We start from the raw sequence: 24034 nt of genomic DNA on the forward strand, positions 1-24034 counted from the left end.
TACTCACATTTCCTCATCAACTGTCTGCTTTCCTCTGTTATCCCATCCTTTCTTTGAACCTTCCAAATTAAATTAGGTTTTTAAATAACTGCATCTATTTAAATCCACCCAAAAATATCACCTGGCAACTGTACCACAATTACAGTTTGAAGTATGTAATCCTAACTCTGTCCACTATGGATACTGTACAGGTGTATTAATATAGTATTTTTGATCGTACTCGTGGTGTCTTGGAAACATTTCCTTAATCTAATAAGCTTTGTTATATAATGTTTGTTGACTGGTTGCTTTAGAAAACAGGTTTATTTAAATCTCTAGCACCTCGGCACAACAGTGCCTTCAGTGGAGTAAAAAACAAATACTAAGCTTGATCTTTTATACCATATAATCACTTAATTACATCAATTATTCAATTAAACAATTTAAAACTAAATTAAAACTTTCCAGCTATATCCCAAGTTAATCTCTACTGGAGCTAAAGTGTCATATTTCAGAATAGAAACTGCTTCTTTATGCAAAAGTTTTTTCTTTACATCCATAAATACATTACATTTTTCCACCTTCTCTAAAACTGTACCTTGCAAACCCTCTGGACTACCATTATGATATTGTAAAAAAATGTTTTTCAAGAAGGCTTTCAAGTTTACCGTTTCTTATATCTCTAACATATTCCTGTAAATGTAACTTGAAAGCCCCCTTGCTTTCCCCTGTGTAGAACGTATAACATGGATACTTTAAAGCATATATTATACATATTTTGTATCACAAACCAAAAAATATATCCAACGTTCTTAGATGAAAAAGACAAATAAACCAAAAAGAACGTAATGAATCACCCAAAACAACGTTTACACCACATTACACGGTAAGCGCTTTCGTCATCAAAATGACTTCCTCAGACTCTGAGGAAGTCATTTTGATGACGAAAGCGATTACCGTGTAATATGGTGTTGATTAAATGCTGTTTTGGGTGATTCATTACGTTCTTTTTTGTTTATTTATATTCTGTATCACAACAAACTTTACCCACTGCCTCAAATCCATGCCCATTTATGTTCTCAAAAGTACAAACTACATACTATATATTTACCACAGGGAAAAGTCCCCCTTTGTGTAGGAACCTTATATAATTTATTATATGGAGCTACAAATCTGTGTACTAGCCTATCCTTAATACTCCTCCCTCTTTGAAATGAAAATGTTGGGGACCTACATAACTCCATATATTCTTTAAATATAAAAATATAATAATTCCAGTGTTGTTTTATAACTGCAACTATTTGTTCACTTAAAAGGTCATAAGTAGTGACCACATATATTTTACGTTCTTCACATTCAGTCTTAGTTGTTTTTCTGTATCTATTTATAATTCTGCCATCTTCCTTTATTACTTTATTTAAAGACTCTTTTACTACTCCTTCATCATGCCCCCTCTCCTAAAACATTCTCACTGTTCTTTGAAATTCTTCTTCTAATATATCCTAATCACTACACAGTTTCTTAATTCTCATCAGCTCACTATACGGAAGCGACTTCATGAGATGTGAGGGGTGGAAGCTAGTTCCATGAAGAAAGTGAGCACTGTCCTGAAATTTTCTATATATCCTGGTTTTTATGCCATTATTTAATGTCCCTTCCAACAATACTTGTAAAAATATCACTTGTCCATATATTGGTTCATCAAACTGTAAATCAAACTTATTTTTTTGCAGATCCCCAATAAACTGTATCATCTTCTCGTGTCCTCCTTTACAAATAAATATAAGATCATCAATGTATGTATAATATCAAACAACATGATGTTAAGTTGTCTATCTTGCCTTCATTCTTGCTGGATGGGTTCGGAGCCGACCTCGGCTCCGACTCGGCCACTCTAAAAGCTCGAGAGTTGGTTCCACCGGCTCGAGGCTCCCCTATATCCCACAATGCTAGGCGGTATTACCTCAGATCTCGTTTGCCGCTACAGCGATCGAGGTGTGTTGTTTCTACCGGCTTCAGGTCAGTTCATATAGATAAGTCTATAGTTAATTTAAGCCCCTTTAATTTAGTTTTTTATCGTTATTTCCCTTAATTGAGTGGATTTTGACCCTTTCCTACCTGTTTATCCACCCTTTTTTCCTCAAGAACTTATTAGTTCTTCCCTCAGGCCAGGCCCTTCCATCCCCTTATTAGTGGAGTGTATGTGTTTGTAGGGATTTAAAACTAACTAATTTTAGTAGTTTAATTTTAGTTAACCTTAGTGGATAGTGTAATCGGTGTGTTTGTGTTGTGTGGTGGTTACACTTTTCCTTAAAAATGTCTAAGGATTCAAAGGTCTCAGGCTTCAAGAAGTGTGACTCGTGCTGTCAGAAAATGTCTCTGACAGACGGTCACACTTCTTGTGTGTACTGCCTGGGACCTTTACCTGCAGGACTCTTGTGCTGTATGCCATGGCTTCAGCCCTAGAGTCCTGCAGGAAAGAAAGAACAAGCTCATCTTAAGGGGCTTGCTTAAGCCTGAGGGTCCCCTACTGCTACTGGTAAACCTCTAAGGCTCCTAGGTCCTCGACTCCAGTTACTGAGTCGACGCCTAAGGCTTCACTACTACATCGGCTCCGGCTGGAGCCGATGAGACTCGAACTGCTACTTGGTTCCTCGGCTCCGGCTGGAGCCGAGGCATTGGAAATTTCTGAGTCGGCTCCGATCAGACCATCGGAACCGACATCTAGGAAGAGGTCCAGGTCACCGTCCCTTGGCTCCGTTCATTCGGCTCCAGCATCTCCCTTGCTGTCTGAACGGAGCCATAGATCTCACTCCTCTAGATCATCGAGGCTTTTGGATCATGACCTTCAGAGGGTAGTGAGTCGACTTCTTAAGTCCGAGGCACTGGCCCAATGCTTCAGAGCCCGACTCATCAGTCGATGCTTAACCCTATCCTCAAAATGTGCCTCCTCCGACTCCTTTGAGCACGGAGCCGGGGCGTTTCGGAACCGAGACTGTGGTAGCGCCGGAACCGATACAACTGTCTTCGGTTCCGCTGCCGCTCCGATTTCTTCCTTGGAAGAATCTCGGCGCCGACTTCCCTCGCCGGCTCCGAGGGGTGAGTGGCATCGACCCTTGTCCGACCCGCCTCTCCTCTCGGCGCCGGGCGCTGGTGAGTTCGGCTCTGACATCGGCCTCGGAGCCATCGCTGTCGGTGCCGAGGGAGGTTTTCAGCGAGCGGGACCTTTGGCTCTGCCTGACAGGGTGCCTTCGAGGTCATGCAGAGTGTGTTGGAACCCGGATCAACTCCACAGTCGGCTCCGTCCCCTCCCTCTTCGTGCCTCAGGTTATGTCTGCTCACTCCCTCATCCCAGACCGCAGAGAGCCAGCTCTCAAGAATCCCCTGTGGGATATCATCCTCTTCCGAGGCCTCTCCTGAGTTGGCAGGAGCCCCTAGGAAGAGAAAGTGCAAGAGGAAGCACATAGACTCACCTGAGTCTGTCACCTCTGACACGGATTTAAAGGATTCTGAGGGTTCCCCCCGTTCCCCTTCTGAAGATGTCTCCTTTGCAGACATTCTAGAGATCCTGAAACAGAGGGGAAATTGGCCAGCCCTTAACCCTTCGGAGGATGAATCTGTGTATCTTGAGGCGTTTGGCTCTCGCCCTTCCACCTCCTGGGTCCCCTTTGACCCCCTCATGCAGGTGGTAGCTAAAAAGGCTTGGACGGCTCCTGACTCTGTGGACCCCACCCCCAGGAGACCTTCATAGTTTATCACAGCACCAGCAGATAAGCAATTTCTGACTAAGGGAGTTTCTGTGGATGCTATGGTGGTAGCTGCCGCCACTAAGAAGGAGCTAGCTGATCCTTCGTGCCTGTCCATCCCCTAACAAGGAATCTAGGTCTATGGACAGGTACGGAAGCGGATGTTTTCGCCAGCGACCTTTGCTATGCTCGCTGAACTACCTCTGTCATTTCACTGCCTTCAAAGAGACTTGATCAAGGAAGCGAGTGAGATGTTAAAGGATCCTCCAGCTGCGGGTTTTCAGGATAAGATGAACGCTCAGCTGGCTACCCTGAATTCTATAGCTAACTCCTCCATGCGCCTCCTCTCATATGCGGCTGATGGAGCGAGCAGAGCCGCAGGGACAGGTGTGGCCTTACGCCGGCATGCCTGGATGCGGCTATGCAATTTTGGACCCTTTAAAACGCCTTTCACTAATTCCCCGTTTGATGGATCATCCTCTTGGTCCTCAAGTGAAAGAAACCTTGACGAGGTGCGAGACGGATGGCAAACTCTTTCTGCCGCCGGAGTCCGCTTTCTACTCCTTCTAGGCCTTACCCCAAAGGCCAGAAAAGTGGGAAAATGTGGTTCCAAACAATCTCAAGGGACTTTGCCTGACGACAGAGTCGGTTCCTCCAGAGGCAGAGGAGGGAACAACAATGGTAGACGCCGCCCTAGGGCAGGGGTCCGCAGAACCAGGGCAATCGAGAAACCTTTTCCGATAAGCCCTTCCAGCATCCCTGAGGTGTTGCCCGACTGTCCACCTTCGGAGGCAGTCGGGGAAGATTGTCACTGTACCCAGAAGCCTGGCGATCCCTAACTCAAGACAAGTGGGTACAGTCCATCATTTCAAGGCTATTCCATTCCGTTCTTTCAGATTCCAAATCAATCAAAAATCCCTTCCAGATGTTCCACCGCTCAAAGGGATCAAGCAGCGTTGGAAATTTCAAAGTTGCTTGCAAAAGAGCCATTCAGCCAGTGCCAGCAGACCAGCAAGGATCCGGAATCTACTCCAAGTTCTTTTGGTTCCAAAGAAAACAGGGGACTGGAGACCCATTTTGGATCTCAGTATCTTGAACAAGTCGGTCGAGGAAACAAGATTTCGGATGGTGACGCTACAATCCATCCTACCCTATTGAAAGGAAAACTGGATGGGCTCTATAGACCTCCAGGATGCGCTATCATATAAAATGAACAGACGCTCCAGGAGATTCCTCCGCTTCAGGCTGGGAACCAGTCACTTCCAATTCAGAGCCGTGCCCTTTGCACTCACCAGTGCCCCGCAGGTGTTTACCAAATGCATGGCAGTGGTAGCTTCTCACCTGAGACGCCAAGGATTCCAGGTGTTTCCATACTTAGACGACTGGCTCCTCACAGCTCCTACCAAGCATCTCCTTCTAATAGCCAGAGACTACACCTTTCGCATTTGTCAAAAGTTAGGTATCTCAATAAATTGCGAAAAGTCTGTTTTGTCGCCTTGTCGTGCTATTACCTTCATAGGCGCAAATCTAGACACAGTCAACATGTCTGCGAGGCTCACAGACCAAAGAATAGCAGACATACGCAAACTGGTCTCCCTTCTCTTCCACAGCAACAGAGTCAAAGTCAGATTAGTTCTGAAAGTACTAGGGATTATGGCGGCTGCTATCCCTCTACTTCTATTAGCCAGATTTCACATGAGAATCCTTCAATGGATGCTCTTCACACAATGGTCGTACCAACAACTTCCGATGTCCCACACCATTATGATTACGCAAGCATGCAAGAATCATCTTCTTTGGTGGATTTCTTCCCCCCAGCTCTTCCTGGGAAGACCCTTTGTTCCTCCCCCTCCGGTTGCTACTCTGATAACGGACGCCTCCCTGATCGGGTGGGGGGGGGGCATTATCAGGGCAGAACAGTCCAGGGCATATGGCAACCAGACGAACGCCACTTGCATATAAATGTTCTATAGATGAGAGCAGTGCTTTTAGCGTTGCAAGCCCTTCAAGACTCTCTTCCCTTGGGAACGATAGCAATCCAGACGGACAACATGTCTGTAGTGTGGTATATCAACAAACAAGGCGGAACCAGGTCCTATCCCCTGTGTCAAGAAGCACTCAGACTGTGGCAATGGGCGATTTCTTCTCAGCGGTTTCTGATTGCAACGCACATCCCCGGGAAGTCCAATCTTATTGCAGACAAGTTGAGCAGAGCTATCCTCATGCCTCACGAGTGGTCTCTGAAAGATTCTATTTTGGAGAAAATTTTTCTCAAGTGGGGTCAGCCTTGCTGCGACCTTTTTGCTACTCCCCAAAACAGCAAGTGCAGAGATTATTTCACCCTATTCCCGTTACTAGGCCAGCCCAGCAGAGACGCTCTAGTCCAAGTTTGGCCCCGGGGACTTCTGTATGCATTTCCTCCCTTCCCACTTATCTCTCAAGTGATACAGAAAGCTATCGCTCAGAAGGCCTCATTGATCCTCATTGCTCCTTACTGGCCTCGACAGGTTTGGTTCCCCTTTCTACATCAATTTCTGTTGGAGCAACCTTGGCATCTGGACCTAGTTCCAGATCTTTTGATCCATCAGTCGGGTCAGTTACATCGCTCCCTCCCCTCTCTGAACCTCACTGCTTGGTTCCTCCAGTTCCAACCTTAGCCAGGCTTCCTCAGATATCTCACTCTGTTCGAGATATTTTGATAGCTTCCCATAAATCTTCCACTGGGAAGATTTATCTGAGTAATGGAAACGTTTCGCCTATTGGGCTCAAGGAAGGGACTTAGATCCTTTTACTGCTCCCATCCAAACAGTTCTGGATTTTCTAGCTGAACTTTTTCATGCAGGTTCATCTCCTTCTACTCTTAAAGTTCAATTGGCAGCTATATCTGACTTTCATGTGGGCATCTCAGATTCTGCCATCATGTCCCACAAGCTTTGCAAAGCGTTCTTGAAGGGAGTTTTTCTCCTTAAGCCTCCGATAAGAACTCCTCCTCCTTCTTGGGACCTTAATTTAGTTCTCACATCTTTGATTCTTCCCCCTTTTGAACCTGCAGCTTCCTGTTCAGTGAAATTGCTATCCTGGAAGACTCTCTTTCTGGTAGCCATTACTTCAGCTAGAAGGGTCTCAGAACTTCATGCATTCAGCAGTCGACCACCCTATCTGTTGTTTCATAAGGATAGGGTATCCCACGGACCAATCCATCCTTCTTACCTAAAGTAGCCTGTGTGGCAAATCTAAATCAAGACATAGACCTTCCTGTGTTTTTTCCTAACTTTTCTAACAGGTCTGAACAAAAATTGCATTGGCTAGATGTTCATCGTCAATTGAGATATTATTTGGACAGGACCAAACAGATCAGAAAAACTGACCAGTTGTTTGTTTCTTATGCAGAAGGTAGAGAGGGCCTTGCAGTTTCTAAGGTATCACTCTCCAGATGGCTAACATCCCTGATTTCCTTTGTGTATCAAATTAGACACCAAAAGTTGCCTAACAAACCTAAGGCTCATTCGACTAGGGCTTTGGCTACCTCTTTAGCTTTCCAAGACAGGCTGTCTATTGATACCATTTGTGCAGCAGCTACATGGGCTACTCCTCACACTTTCATTTCTCATTATAAGTTGGATCTAGCTTCTAGACATAGAGCTAATTTTGGTTCCACTGTTCTCAAGAGTCTGTTCCGATAGGCCACCCGGGACAAGGTGCTAGGGACGCGGTCCCATCCAGCAAGAATGAAGGTGAGATAGACAACTTAACATATAGAAGTTATGTTCTTACCATAACGTTCCATGTTAGTTGTCTTCTCGCCTTCTTTCTTGCGTCCCACCCTCCTTCCCCCTAGCCTCGACAGACCTAGAGGAGTTTGATTGTGACCTCTCTTTCTTCCACCTCTATTGTATATATGTTTATGCTATACTTTGCATATATCCCTTCATCAGGTTTCAGGTCACCTTCTTCCTTTCCTTTTATAGAGGTGGTGTTTCCTTTTTCCAGTAGTTCTGGATTTATTATTGGCTGGGCCTAACTTACAAACGAGATCTGAGGTAATACCGCCTAGCATTGTGGGATATAGGGGAGCCTCGAGCCGGTGGAACCAACTCTCGAGCTTTTAGAGTGGAGCCGAGGTCGGCTCCGAACCCATCCAGCAAGAAAGAAGGTGAGAAGAAGACAACTAACATGGAACGTTATGGTAAGAACATAACTTCTATTTTTTAAACAAACTGATCTGTATTCATACTCAAACAGACCCATCATGATCTTCGCATACATGGGGGCAAAAGGTGCCCACATGGCTGTCCCTTGTTTTTGGTGATACAGTGTACCATTAAACTCAAAGAAATTATGTCTTAAGCTAAAGTACACCAGTTCTATTATATACGTAGCTACTGGGCTATTTCCTAATGGAAATTCTAGAGCTTCAATCCCATTATTATGTTTATTGTGTTTGTGTAAACTTCAACTACAAACCAATGGGACCTGGGACCTCTCTTGTTCGGTATATATTTCTCGGAGGTACAGGCCAACATGGAAGGACTGTGGCTGACCAAGTTCGCAGATGACTGCAAACTGGGCGCCATAATCTACTCTCCAGCCGACACAAGCATCCTCCAGAAGGGCCTCATAAAAACAGACAACTGGTGCCAGAGCCATGGCCTCAAGCTAAACACCAAAAAGTGTATAGTCATCCCCTTTGGCAAAAACAAAGTGCCCACAAATTACCACATAGGTGGCAATCCATTAAGTACAGAAGAACTAATTAGGGACCTGGGGACCCAAGTTGATAGCAATCTCTCATTTGACAACCACGTGGCCAAAGTGGTTAGAAAAACATTTTATATAGCCCACCTAATCATGAAGGGATTCACATCTAGATCAGGGAAGGTCATCGTGCCTCTTTACTCATCCCTCATCGGGCCATAATTGAGTACAATGCCCTTTTTGGGATGTACCTTACCAGACACCTGCAGCAACTGGAAAGACCCCAGAAGTACCTTACCAAGAGGATCAAAGGGCTGAAACAGATGCCATATGCTGCCCGGTTAAAGAAACTCCAGCTCTACTCAGTGGCATGCCGCCTGCTCAGAGGCGATCTGTGTCTGACATATAAAGCCATGTCCAACCTGGAATTAATGAACATGCTGCACCTCAGAAAATCCAAATCCCATCAAGCTACATGTTCGAGAGACTTGAACCTCAGCACTGAAATAAATAGGACATGCTGGAGGGACAGATTCATACCCCAGAGGCTTCCTTCACTCTGGAATAAAATCCCAGTCCAGGTTAGGCAGAGTCCCTCATTGACTCTCTTCAAGAGGAATCTTGATGAGTGGATGGGAAATCGTAGGTTTACCCCGGGTATCACTTCTGTGTCACTGTTAGACAGAGGCACAGTATACTAACCTCGAAAAAGGGCATAGCAAAATTAATTTAAAATGGGTGTCAAAAGCCAAACACACTCTGGCTAGGCTTATAAATGCCCTAGGGCAGATAGCCTAGTATGAACCTATGAACACGTATCCCCTTCCCTGTTGTATATGTGTTATTTTACTCAAAAAAAATCAAATGTATCCTTTATTTTTATTTATTTGACATTTGTTGACCGGGATAATCCATCTGCGGGTCTATGTCAAACGAACGCTTGAAATGTTGAACGTCATATGGTCGAGACCATATGATCGACATTTCAAGTGTTCGAAGGTTGACTTAAACTGCACAGTACGGTGCAGAATGGGAGAATTTCCCTTTTTCTGCACTGAAGTGCGGTCTCTGAGTTGGTATATTAGCTGCGCTGTACGGTGCAGAATGGGAGACTTTCGCTTTTCTGCACTGAAGTGCAGTCTCGGAGTTGGTATATTTAAGTAGGGGGGTGCAGGTGGGCTTGCCCCCCCCCCCCCTGCTCGCACCGTTAAGGTATGTTTTTCTTTTTTCTTTTTTTTTGTTATATATTTGAACATTCAAAAATGGACCATATGGTCTCGAACATACGGTATTCGATATTTTGAATGTTTGAATAAGTATTTTATATATATATATATATGCATATATATGTGTATGTATATATATATATATATATATATATATATATATATATATATATATATCGCTGGGACAAAGCCCTTTTTCAGCAGAAGCTCCAAGAGTACAAATATAACTGAGAGATGCATGTTACAATAAGTGTATAATACAATAAGAATAGCAATATATGTGACAACAGTAAAGAAAGCTAGACTTGTATACAGTATAGTTAAGCAGATTAACATACTGAATGCACAGACATGTAGAAAAGGAGATAATGGGACTAAGTGTTTTGATCAGTTACAAATAGTAGGCAACAGGAAGAGTAGATATTAGCAGATTAAGAGAGAGTGCAGTGGAAGTCAGGAACACTCAGGAGACGTAGAAGAGGAGAGTCAGGTGCTTATTAGGTAGAATCACAAGTTAACTGGAGAGTAAAAGAAGGTAATTAGAGTTGGGAAGGAAAGAGGAATAAAGGAGAGAGATGGCGAGAGGACTGGATTCAGGTGGGGTGGTTACAGTGACATATCCAGGTGTGGTTTAGGTATTCTTTGAGAGATTTCTTGAATTTGTAGACCTGAGGTATGCTTCTCAGGTCATGGTAAGCTTATTCCATTGAATGGCGGGTGAGTAGCTGTATAGGTTATGTCCTACATTTTTTTAGGTTTCTGAATCTTTAACAAAAAATTATCAGATCCTTTATTATATGATGGCTGTTTTTTTAACCACTTTCAATAAATAGTTATGGAAAAAAAATATACCAACTTTGTATAAAAAAATAGTTTTAAGCTGATACTATCATACTAACTTTTCTTCATTCTCACCTTTACTCAAACAGGAAATGAAGCTGTACTCTTCACCCTATACCTCTCAAGGTCTCCCCCACTTTTACTCCTGGTTACCCTCTCACCTAGCTAACCTTGCTCATTTGTATTATGTATAAATAACTATACTGTAAAATCTAGCCTCAAGGCCATTTACCTGTTTTTTACACCTAAACAAAATTGTAATTGTTTGTTTCTTTATGAATGCTACATGTTTATTGTCAGTTATGCAAAGTTTCTAAGTATTTATTCATGTAACTATGTGTTGTTGGAGCTTTTCTCCCTGGGCCTTCACTGAAAACGGGCTCCCCGAGCCCAGTGGACCTCCCCAGTCATCAAACTGGAATAAATAAATAAATAAATTGGTCTACCTGGGGTATTATTAATATTTTTATATACTTTGGGAAGACCATAAAAACTGGCTATTTCACATTCCTCTACAGTAAACTTTTTATTCACATCTTCCTCTGAAAAATATCCCAACCTATAGCCTTTACTTAATAATTATTGATACTTTTAACTGCTTCTTTATATTGCTTCATTCATTAAAGAGCGACTCTGCTGCAAAATTTAACATTATGGAGAGCTGTTGTACTCCATCATGTGTGAAAGGTGGAATAAAATCCGTTTTATAAGGTACAGTACTAGTGTCAAGTAGGCAATAGGCATTAGGTTCATCATAACCACCTAGATCAGAAAAACATGAATGAAAACTTAAAATACATTTCATCTGATTCATTTGTCTAGTGTTCAGCAACACTGTAATCCTTATTATAATAAAAGAAATTCCATAAATGCACTTTCCATACTAAGCAAAAAATATCTTAATCCTATAAAGCCTAGGCATAACAATAGGAACAAACTTGAGACCAAGATGTAGTATAGCTGTTTTGCAATCATAACCAAAAAAAAAAAATTAAACCCTGATTTTAAATTTTTTAATTTTTTTTTTTTTAAAAAAAAAAAAAAAAAAAAAAAAAAAAAAAAAAAAAAAAAAAAAAAAAAAAAAAAAAAAAAAAAAAAAAAAAAAAAAAAAAAAAAAAAAAAAAAAAAAAAAAAAAAAAAAAAAAAAAAAAAAAAAAAAAAAAAAAAAAAAAAAAAAAAAAAAAAAAAAAAAAAAAAAAAAAAAAAAAAAAAAAAAAAAAAAAAAAAAAAAAAAAAAAAAAAAAAAAAAAAAAAAAAAAAAAAAAAAAAAAAAAAAAAAAAAAAAAAAAAAAAAAAAAAAAAAAAAAAAAAAAAAAAAAAAAAAAAAAAAAAAAAAAAAAAAAAAAAAAAAAAAAAAAAAAAAAAAAAAAAAAAAAAAAAAAAAAAAAAAAAAAAAAAAAAAAAAAAAAAAAAAAAATTTTTTTTTTTTTTTTTTTTTTTTTTTTTTTTTTTTTTTTTTTTTTTTTTTTTTTTTTTTTTTTTTTTTTTTTTTTTTTTTTTTTTTTTTTTTTTTTTTTTTTTTTTTTTTTTTTTTTTTTTTTTTTTTTTTTTTTTTTTTTTTTTTTTTTTTTTTTTTTTTTTTTTTTTTTTTTTTTTTTTTTTTTTTTTTTTTTTTTTTTTTTTTTTTTTTTTTTTTTTTTTTTTTTTTTTTTTTTTTTTTTTTTTTTTTTTTTTTTTTTTTTTTTTTTTTTTTTTTTTTTTTTTTTTTTTTTTTTTTTTTTTTTTTTTTTTTTTTTTGTTTTTTTTTTTTTTTTTTTTTTTTTTTTTTTTTTTTTTTTTTTTTTTTTTTTTTTTTTTTTTTTTTTTTTTTTTTTTTTTTTTTATTATTTTTTTTTTTTTTTTTTTTTTGTTTTTTTTTTTTTTTTTTTTTTTTTTTTTTTTTTTTTTTTTTTTTTTTTTTTTTTTTTTTTTTTGTTTTTTTTTTTTTTTTTTTTTTTCTTTTTTTTTTTAAAAAAAAAAATTTTTAAACCTTTTTTTTTTCCCCCAAGAAAATCCAAAACCCCCCTTTAATCAAATTCTTTTTTTAAATTTTTCTTTTTGGGCTTTTGGGTTTATTTTGGGGGGGGGCCCGTTTGGGTGGGTTTTTTTCCATACTTATTTAATTTTGGTTACCCTCTCACCTAGCTAACCTTGCTCATTTGTATTATGTATAAATAACTATACTGTAAAATCTAGCCTCAAGACCATTTACCTGTTTTTTACACCTAAACAAAATTGTAATTGTTTGTTTCTTTATGAATGCTACATGTTTATTGTCAGTTATGCAAAGTTTCTAAGTATTTATTCATGTAACTATGTGTTGTTGGAGCTTTTCTCCCTGGGCCTTCACTGAAAACGGGCTCCCCGAGCCCAGTGGACCTCCCCGGTCATCAAACTGGAATAAATAAATAAATAAATCGGTCTACCTGGGGGATTTATTAATATTTTTATATACTTTGGGGAGACCATAAAAAACTGGCTATTTCACATTCCTCTACAGTAAACTTTTTATTCACATCTTCCTCTGAAAAATATCCCAACCTATAGCCTTTACTTAATAATTATTGATACTTTTAACTGTGTTTAGTTAAATTATATTGCTTCATTATTAAAAGAGCTCTAAGCTGCAAAATTTAACATTATGGAGAGCTGTTGTACTCCATCATGTGTGAAAGGTGGAATAAAATCCGTTTTATAAGGTACAGTACTAGTGTCAAGTAGGCAATAGGCATTAGGTTCATCATAACCACCTAGATCAGAAAAACATGAATGAAAACTTAAAATACATTTCATCTGATTCATTTGTCTAGTGTTCAGCAACACTGTAATCCTTATTATAATAAAAGAAATTCCATAAATGCACTTTCCATACTAAGCAAAAAATATCTTAATCCTATAAAGCCTAGGCATAACAATAGGAACAAACTTGAGACCAATATGTAGTATAGCTGTTTTGCAATCACTTAACACATAACCTGATAAATTAATAATATAATCAAGTATTAAACCTTTTTCAAGAAAATCAGTCACTCTATCAATTCTTTTTAAATCTTTTGTGCTTTTGCTGCTGCTATTGTTGATGCGGGTGCTGTTGCTGTTGCTGTCCATACTTATGAAACCCGTTATTTCATTCATGCGAATTCCTCCCTCTTTTCTTACTGTTTTCTTCCGTTCTTTAGGAAAGTCTGCTGCATGTAGTTTAGTTCTTGTGCTGCCAGTAACTCGGGATAGTCCATATAATCACTATCCCAATCCGTAGACTCCTCCGTATACTCTGAAGACGCCATTGCACCTCCATGATGTTCCGCATCCTCTTCCAGTTCCCAGAAACGGACATTATTGCATCATCGATTTTATTAGTTCTCCAGATGAAAGCGGAACCATTTTTGTAATCTTTCAAATCTCTAACCAGTTTATTCTTTTTCATGCTTAACAGTCATTTCTCTGCCTCAGCCAATTTAACATTAATATCAGTCAAGCACTGTTCCAGCTTACCAGTAGACATGCTGGCTGACAGAGAATCCCAGACCGATGAGATCTCATCTCTCAGTCTCCGTTGTTTAAGTAAGTCCCGTTCCACAAGAATATTGACTCACTCTATGGTACTCTGTGGCCACCCATCACATCTGAAACTTTGTCCTCATCATCATGATTTGAGTCAAAAGGTTTTGAAGGGCTTTTAAATGCTCTCAGTCCTCTAGGTGTCACATCCAACTCCAAATACCGTTGTAGACTTAGAATGTTGAAATGTACCATTAGTTCCGTATTCATTAACCATTCCAGCTGGTCATACACTTTTTGCATCTCCACAGGTAACACACCAACTGTACTCTGTCCAATAGCCAAAAACTGATTATTGGTTCTCCCTTTATTTTCTAAGAAAAAAATTATCCCAAGGTTTCATAGTTTCCAATTCTCGGAGAGCAGCATCACAATCTAAAACCTTCTCACCCATTTGTATAGCATACTACGTTGTCTAGAATCATTATATTCTTGCCTAAAAATCCTAGGCAAATTATACGATGGCTCGCTGGACATAAAGTTAATAAAAACAACAACATGACAAAAACAGAAAATAAAATGTTTGTTGACCATTTTTCTTTTGAATTGTAAAATGTATTTTCGTCGTTTTGTGAACTTTTTCTCCCCAGGCTTCTGCTGAAAATGGGTATTTCAGTTCCCAGATGCCTTTTCCTGGAAAAGAAATAAATGCTCAAGTTTCCCACACCTTTTATCTTGTATTTCTTCTACCCCTAAATGTAAAATTTTAATTTGACATTTTAAACCTAACTTGTATATACCAGTTTTTGTTATATGATAATAAGTAGTGACTGTTTCTTTGTAGTGTAGCTGCCTTTCAGATATTGTATTCCCATATTGTAACTTTACCTTTATCTTTATTGTATAAAACTGTCTGTTTTGTAACTGGAGCTTTTCTTCATGGGCCTCTGGGACTACCATGACCCAGTCGGACTAATCCGGACTAGAAAACCAAGAAATAAATAGTTTTTACTGTGAGATTTAAAATTTATGCATGGATTAAATTTATGCATGGATTAAATTGATTTTAACTGTGTTGCAGGAATATTAACTGAACTGGAAGTTAGTCAGTGTTTGCTGAATTTTGTTATTTGCTAGTAATTACAGGTGTGGGGTAGCCACATTCTTTGATTTTCTGTCCTTGCCTATTTAAGTGGTACAGTGTGAAATATTTTCTGCTTAAAAACCTCAGCTTTGGCCGGCTAAGAACTAGCTGTATTCAACTGGACGTATAAGAGAATTTAAGTACCTTTATCTGCACTTTTTTTTTTCAAAAATACAGTATTTGAATTGATTTTAACTGTGTTGCAGGAATATTAACTGAACTGGAAGTTTTGACTCTGCTCTTCAGTTAGTCCCACCCAGCCTCCCTGTTTTTGTTTTGGTGTTAATCTTAGTGGCCTTGAAACTGCCCGCCCCTCTTGTAAATTTGTGTTTGGATACTCCTTCTGGGCCCATCTCATTTGCTTACTCAACTGAGTGCAGTGAGATCATATTCTGATTTCAAGCACTCCTACTGTGTACAAAGAGAGCATCTGAGAAACAGGAAAAAAAAAATTTAAGCTTGTTTCCTGCCTTTCCTGTTAAGTGGTATAGACTATTTGTAGTCTTCTGAGGCCCAAAGCCCTTCTGTGTTGGAGGGAAGCCTTCTAGCTTATTTTTTTTTCTTATAACTAGCCAGTTTTCTAGTTTCAGCACTCAAATCTGTTTCTTTGATCTCAGCACTTGTTCAGAAAAAAACAAATTCCTCTGCTTTTACTGTACTTCTGTTTTTACCTACTTTATTTTACTTTTGCATCATCTTAAAAGTACTCAAATGTATTTATTACTGCTTGGTGTAACTCATTCTAAGCCTTTTGGTTTAAACACTTGGGCTTCGGACCAGTTGTTTTGCACTGAGAGGGTTTGTGGTCTGCACTGTAGTGGCAGAACAGGTAGCTTACATCCTTCTAGGTTGGGAACTGCTGATTGAGGGCTCAGTGTCTGTTATTCTAAAAGTGTATTAATTCTGGTTTAAGAACTTGGGCTTTCAGGCCAGTTATTTTACAATAAGAGGGTTCGTGGTCTGTACTCTTGTGGGAGGAGAGGCTGGACTCTGCCCTTCTGAGCTGGGAATTTATGGTTAAAGGCTTATAGTGCATGCATATCTGAACTGCTTCTTACTGAAGTTGGTGCGCCTTGTTTGCTGTGGCATAGACTGGATTCGGGCCTGCTGGATCTTGCTTTGTTTGTGTAACTTGAGCACTAATCCAGGCATTCTCTAAAGTATTCAATTGTATTTATTACTGCTTGGTAGTAACTTGATTAAAGTGTAGCTGTCATTCTAAGTCTTTTGGATTAAGCACTTGGGCTTCAGACCAGTTGTTTTACATTAGGAAGGTTTGTGGCATGCACTGTGGTGGCAGGACAGGTAGCTTTCATCCTTCTAAGTTGGGAACTGCTGATTGAGAGCCCAGTGTCTGTCATTCTTAAAGTGTATTAGTTCTGGTTTAAGCACTTGGGCTTCAGGCCAGTTATTTTACATTAAGAAGGTTCGTGGTCTGCACTCTTGTGGGAGAAGAGGCTGGACTCTGCCCTTCTGAGCTGGGAATTTCTGGTTAAAGGTTTATAGTGCCTGAATATTTGAACTGTATCTTACTGAAATTGGTACACCTTGTTTGCTGTAGCATAGACTAGATCCAGGCCTGCTGAATCTAGCTTTGTTTATATGCTTATTGTTTGTTTGCTTGTTATTTCCTGAACGCTAATTCCACCTAATACGCGGCTTCTCAGCGCTTCTGTAGATCACTAGTGATATCTGCATTGCTTACTGTACTTATTTCCTTGTTTCACTTGAAAGAAAGTTACCGTTTGTCGTTTTTGCATTTAAGTTACCTGTAACACATTGCACTTAAGTTACCTGGCACTTGCTCACTAAAACAATTATATAAGTCAGCACTAAAAATTAAAAGCACTACACGCTCACTCCCCACTGGCCCTTGTTTTCAATTATAAAGGAATTCCCAATATTATTCTAGCATGTCCAAAGGTCACTTGTCAGTCTCCTCTCTGGTCCAGCTGGTGAATCTGGGAATCTTGAGGCAATGTTACAACTGCCTCATGTACACAGACAACCCTCTCCTCCTCCCAACAAATTCCAACACATGTGAGAGATGCAACCATATAGCCAAACTGGAGGCTAAGCTCTCTCAACTCAGTACTGGCATAACCAGTCAGGAGGAGAAGGAAACCACACTCACTACAATTCCAGTCTCACATAGACCTACCACGACAGCAAACCAAACACATAATCACACAAAAACATACTCAGAGGCTCTAAATAAAGATCTGCCTAAGCAGCAGAGACCTCCAAAGCAGACACCCAAGCAACCGCTACCCCAAAACAAAACACGTGCAACACATATCTCACAAAGCCAGTGTGCCGAACAGTCACAGCCCTTAAGACTAAACAACACACCTGATACACTTGTAATAGGTGACTCTATCGTCAGGCACACTGACGCCCCTCACCAGGCTGAACAAGGAGAGGGTCACGGTGAGCAGCCTGTCGGGCTAGGATCCGCCACATAACACAAGCACTCAGGTCACTCCAAGGCAAGTACAAATATGACTCAGTCATTGTCCATGCTGGTGTGAATGACCTGAGACGTACCTCCCTGGACTACATGAAAAGAGACATAGAGGAGCTCTCTGAGCATGTAGCCCAGGCCGGTATGACCCTGACCTTGAGTAGCATCTTACCCTCACCAAGAATGATGCCACAATATGAAGACAAGATGATCAATTTCAGCAACTGGCTTAAGTACTGGTGTCATTCAAAGGGGATCCAATGCCTGTCAGCTTGGGATGATATGCTCGACAAGCCACGATGCTTCGCTAGGGACGGCTTGCACCTGTCACTCCTGGGCTTTCGGATAATGGCAAAGGCTCTTGCTACCCCCATAGTGCCTTTTTTAGGCAAGGCTCAAAAGACAAACCCACCTCCATAGGTATCACAAGGGATAAGAAACTAAGAGTAATGCTACTCAGCGCCAGAAGTCTAAACCTCAAGATGCACGCACTCAAAACTCTCCTTAGCACGGAGAACATCGATATCTGTGCAGTAACAGAAACCTGGTTCAGGGCTCCCGAGAGCACCCCAGCACTACCAGGTTATACCTCATACCATGCTTTTCGGGCCCAAAACTTGGACCGAACCACAAAAGGAGGGGGAGTATCGATATTCATCAAAGATACCCACACCTCCAGGTTGGTGGCAAAGCACAAAGCATCAGAGACTATCCATGTGCAACTAACAGTGGGTAAAACTGCCTTCCAGTTTATAGCCTGCTACAGACCACCCTCCCAAACCCAGGAACCCCACTCGGCCTTCCTGAGAACACTGGAAAATATGAAGGTCTCTCCAAACACCATTATATTGGGCGACTTCAACTACCCAAACATAGACTGGGAGCATTACTCTAGCTCCAACACCCTAGCCCAAAGGTTCCTAGAATTTATAAACTCAAATGCTATGGAACAACTTGTTACCACTCCCACAAGAGGGGAAAACATACTGGACCTGATCATCACCAACATGGGGACTCTATGCTCCAGACCAGAAGTGTATCCCTCACTGGTAAGATCAGACCATAAACTAATCTCACTGGATATTCACATCCCGACCCCACCCCCTGCCCAGAAAACCACAGTGAAAAACTTCTCTAAAGCAAATTTCACACTCCTCAAAACCGAGGTGGAATCCTTCAAAGCCCCGGCCTGTGGAAAATACGCCCAGACCGCAGAATCCTTTATAAACGCATTCTATGAACACCTTCAGGAATGCATGGATCATGCGATCCCAAATAAAACCAAGACCCAATCCTCCAAAGGTAGACATCCTGTCTGGTGGACCCCAGCCATAAACAAACTATACAATAGAAGGAGGAAGCTACTAAATGATAGAGCAAAATCCCAAAAAGGGAAGGGATCACTGATCAGTATTAGCAAAAAACTACGGGCACTCATAAAATTGTCTAAGGCCAGCTTCAAGAGAAAAATTGCACAGGACACTAAGGATAATCACAAGGCTTTCTTTAGTTATGTTAGGAACCTGGGTGGTAATTCCCAGATATTCTCAGAATTAGTCCAAAATGACAAAAAATACACTGAACCCACAGACATTGCCAACATCCTAGCTGACAGGTTCAGCGCAAACTTCTCCACCCCCTCCCACCAAAGGGCAGATATCTATCCCAGCAGAATGCTGCCCCCCTGACATCTCAGATGCTCAGGTAAGAGCCGCCCTCTCCAAAGCAAAAAACACAGCATCAATGGGACCAGACGGTGTCCCGGGCTGCGTCCTACATGAACTCCAAGAAGAGCTAAACCCAAACATAAAACTACTGTTCAATCTCAACCTTACTACAGGATATGTGCCCAAAGAGTGGCGTACAGCAACAGTGGTCCCTCTCCATAAAGGTGGTGCCTCAACGGATCCTGGAAACTATCGCCTCATAAGCCTGACTAGCTTGGTCTGCAAAGCTATGGAAAGGATCATCATGGACCTCATAAATAAAGATATTGGGGACCTACAGACACTGGATCCTACCCAGTTCGGCTTTGTTAAGGGCAGATCCTGCCTCTTAAAACCTGATTGCAAACTGGCTCAAGGACAGAATCCACATGGTTAGAATTGCTGGAGCCATGTCAGACTCCAAACCAGTTACAAGTGGTGTCCCAGAAGGCTCAGTCCTGGGACCTCTCTTGTTCAGTATATATTTCTCGGAGGTACAGGCCAACACGGAAGGACTGTGGCTGACCAAGTTCGCAGATGACTGCAAACTGGGCGCCATAATCGACTCTCCAGCCGACACAAGCATCCTCCAAAAGGGCCTCATAGAAACAGACAACTGGTGCCAGAGCCATGGCCTCAAGCTAAATGCCAAAAAGTGTATAGTCATCCCCTTTGGCAAAAACAAAGTGCCCACAAATTACCACATAGGTGGTAATCCATTAAGTACAGAAGAAGTAATTAGGGACCTGGGGACCCAAGTTGATAGCAATCTCTCATTTGACAACCACGTGGCCAAAGTTGTTAGAAAACATTTTATATAGCCCACCTAATCATGAAGGGATTCACATCTAGATCAGGGAGGTCATCGTGCCTCTTTACTCATCCCTCATCAGACCCATAATTGAGTACAATGCCCCTTTTGGGATGTACCTTACCAGACACCTGCAGCAACTGGAAAGACCCCAAAAGTACCTCACCAAGAGGATCAAATGGCTCAAACAGATGCCATATGCTGCCCGGTTAAAGAAACTCCAGCTCTACTCAGTGGCATACCGCCTGTTCAGAGGCGATCTGTGCCTGACGATAAAGCCATGTCCAACCCGGAATTAATGGACATGCTGCACCTCAGAAAATCCAAATCCCATCGAGCTACGCTCGAGAGACTTGAACCTCAGCACTGAAATAAATAGGACATGCTGGAGGGACAGATTCATAACCCAGAGGCTCCCTTCACTCTGGAATAAAGTCCCAGTCCAGGTTAGGCAGAGTCCCTCATTGACTCTCTTCAAGAGGAATCTTGATGAGTGGATGGGAGATCGTAGGTTTACCCCGGGTATCACTTCTGTGTCACTGTTAGACAGAGGCACAGTATACTAACCTCGAAAAAGGGCATAGCAAAATAAATTTAAAATGGGTGGCGAAAGCCAAACACATTCTGGCTAGGCTTATAAATGCCCTAGGGCAGATAGCCTAGTATGAACCTATGAACCTATGATTATGAATGCTGCAAAGAAGTTTTCATTTTTGTTTCAGGTTACTGTAGTATTGGGTTTGCCGATTCTTGGCAATAGTGCAGGTCTACCGACTTGATGTTTTATTCCTGTTTTTATATGTTGTATGATATAATGTCTGAATATTAGCGCTTGTTTAATAATAGTGTTATCTTAGCTGCTTACTATGATCTGTTCTTTTCCAGCTCCAAGACCTTGGACATCCTCCAAAGGAACTAGCTGGGGACTCTGTAAGTAATCTCTTTCACTGTTGTGTCCTGGTCCTGTTCTCTATGTTATGGTGTTGTTTTCTGTTTTTAATGCTGTTTATTTTGCAGTATCTTTTGCAAGATTTAATCAGCCGAGGTACAGTTCGAATCACGAGTAACATGTAGTATTCAAGACTAATCAAAAAAAGGTAGATTGTTGTCATAACCTTTTTAATATCTTCCAGACGAGCAGTAGGGCATCAGCAGTATCATGCTTGCTAAGGAGCAACTGAAGTAGGTATTCAAAGTACTGTTGACTGTTGCAGTCATCAGTTGTAAGGAATTCTGCCCACAGGTAGTCTGGTGGCATCTGATACTTGTAGATGGCAATAGTTTTGAATGATTTGTGTATCAGTCAGTTTACACACGGTCATGAACCATGTGACAGGTTACTTCAGACAGTCAGGTACTGCTTATCAGTTTTGTTAGTGAGGAGGCTGACACCCCCCCCGAGCAACCTTCAAAATTGGTCCCGGGTAGAGCTTAAAGGAGTACCAGCCCCCCCCCCTTTCTAATGGAATTGACTATTTACAGCCACCAGTATAAATTGTAACTACTGCTGGTTTTGGTAGTAAACAATAGTACCCACGGTCCTTCTGTGACAGCCACAGAACTAAATACATTGAAATATAAAATGTAATTTCTTGCTTCATGAAGCTAACAGGTCATAAAATGCAGATAAAGTGTACTTTAAAAGGAGCAGCTGTACAAAACTGTGCAATGAAGAAAGTATTAAATATGTAAACAGTTAGATATATGTAAGATCTCTGTTATAGTCACTCTTATTTTCTGTGTGTGGTAAAACGCCAATGTAATTAAGATCTTGTTCCTTAGAAACTTTCATTACACATGGAAAAACTAATTTAATTATTTTGTGTGTGGAAAATCAACTAGTGTACGTTGATATATCTTAATTAAAGCTATTTTGTTTCTATGGAAAGGACATGTAACCCCTGTCTTTCTGAACAAAAAAATGGAACTAAAATGGTGCTTCCAAGATGCCTGCACACTTATCAACAGCTTCATTTCAGCTCTCCCAGTGGAAAAAAAAACTGAGAGATAAGAGCCAGTAACTCTTGCTAGTTTTAGTAAAGTCAGTTACTGGCTAGTAGTGGCAGGGCTAGCCACTCGATGATATAAAATATGGTTCTAGGTGATTCGGTCGTGTTGACTAATGTCACTAAATGAGCATGAGTATTTGCCAGTGATAAGTGGATTGAGGACCTGGCCTCCAGTGACCTACACCAGGGACCCATGCTAACAGTGGGAGGGCTGTATGTGCCCCAGCTGGCCAGAGTGTGGGTTATATGGGATAACTGTTTTGAGCAAAAGCTGTATGTAGAACCAGTCAACCTGCCAATCAAGAACTAAGAATTGCTACACTCAATGTTTCACTGACAAGGCACAGCTTATAAGTGGATGACATGATGGTAAGATGGGAGCTGGACAGCCTGTGTATCCAGGAGACAAGATATAAGGGCAGTGCAGCGAAGCCACTTGGCTTGCGATTCAGAGTCTACTACTCAGGGGGAAGTGAGCCTAGAAATGGTGTGGGAACTATGATGGAAAGGCTTCAGAAGGTAGTAATGGATGTCATCAGAGTTAGTTACAGACTTATGTCAATCAGATTCCAGTCTAATGATAGGATAGTCTTCAATATTTTAGCCTGTGCCCCACAGCAGAGTTGTGATAGTGAGAAAAAGTGTATTCAGACAGCAGTTGAAGGACTTTCTAGAAGAAGCAAGACAACATTAATTGGTGTTGATAATGGATGACTTGAATGCACATATCAGGACAGACAGAACAGGATATGAGGACTGCCTGAGTCCACATGGGTGGGGCAACAGGAATAAAGGAGAGGCCATTCAGTGTGCTACCTACTGAGTCTGGGAAATGGCTTGGCAGTAGCCAACACATGGTTCAGAAAAGGAACGATCACAAGATCACATACAAAAGTTGCCAACATGCAACACAGATAGACTGCCTCCTAGTAAGAAGGAAAGGGCATTGGGGTAGAATCACTGGTTGCAAAGTCATCCCTAGTTAAACAGGTGGCCCACAGCATAAACCACTGGTTGCCACAATCATCTGTAAGCAGTGGCAGAGAAGGCTGTAAGGTCAACAGAGACGAGGCTGAAGATCTGGAAGTTGAGTGGAGAGAAAGCACAACAGTTCAAGGAATTACTCCGAGGTCTAACACCCCAAGAAGAGAAGGAAATGGAGTCGAAGAAGAACGGCAGCTCTTCAAAACGTGTGGGAACTACAGAACAGATCTATGGCAGAGCCAGGTATGAAAATAAGGCACACAAGGAAAGATGGTTAGGGGTAGGGCTACAACAGGGGGTTAATAAAGATGAACAAGGAGAAACCCCAGAAAAAGCCAATGTTAAGTTGTCAATCTCGCCTTCATTCTTGCTGGATGGGTTCGGAGCCGATCCTCGGCTCCGACTCGGCACTTGCTTAGCTTGAGAACTCCTTTTACCAGCTTGAGGCAACCCTATATCCCATGATGCAAGGCGGGACTACCTCAGATCTCGTTTGCCGCTTTGCGAAGAGGTCTCCTTTTTTGCCAGCTGAGGTAAGTTTGAGTTTTTCAAACAGCTTAAGTCAGGGTTTATCTTCCCCTTTTCCTATTTTTTAGTGTGTAGTGTCCATACAATCACCCTATTCCCCTTATAGTTAAAAAATTTTTTACTTTTATAAAAAGTTTAAAAATTTTCAGTTATGCCTAGGCCTCCCTTATTAATCCCTATCGGTGTGTCTGTGTTTGTAGGATTAATTGTGTGACTGTTTTGGGGTGTGTGTGTGAGTATTTTTGTTACTCTTTTTCTTAGACTATGTCTAAGGAGGTAAAGGTCTCAGGCTTCAAGAAGTGTGACTCGTGCTGTCAGAAAATGTCTCTGACAGACGGTCACACTTCTTGTGTTTACTGCCTGGGGCCTTTACACCTGCAGGACTCCTGTGCTTTGTGTCACTCTTTTAGCCAGCGAGTCCT

At 40.7% G+C, this 24034-nt stretch overlaps 1 protein-coding gene across 1 annotated transcript in view; it reads left to right on the plus strand.

Moving 5' to 3' along the window:
• Nucleotides 1-24034, plus strand: part of PEX19 (peroxisomal biogenesis factor 19) — a 743396-nt gene that overhangs the window by 480276 nt on the left and 239086 nt on the right. Inside the window, exon 7 of the mRNA XM_044059399.1 lies at nt 20977-21021. Coding sequence (XP_043915334.1) covers nt 20977-21021 — 45 coding nt within the window. The remainder of the gene's footprint in view (nt 1-20976; nt 21022-24034) is intronic.

The sequence above is a fragment of the Protopterus annectens genome, chromosome 17.part0 (genome assembly GCF_019279795.1).
Source record: "Protopterus annectens isolate FY-2018-M chromosome 17.part0, PAN1.0, whole genome shotgun sequence".
Classification (NCBI taxonomy): Eukaryota; Metazoa; Chordata; order Ceratodontiformes; family Protopteridae; genus Protopterus; species Protopterus annectens.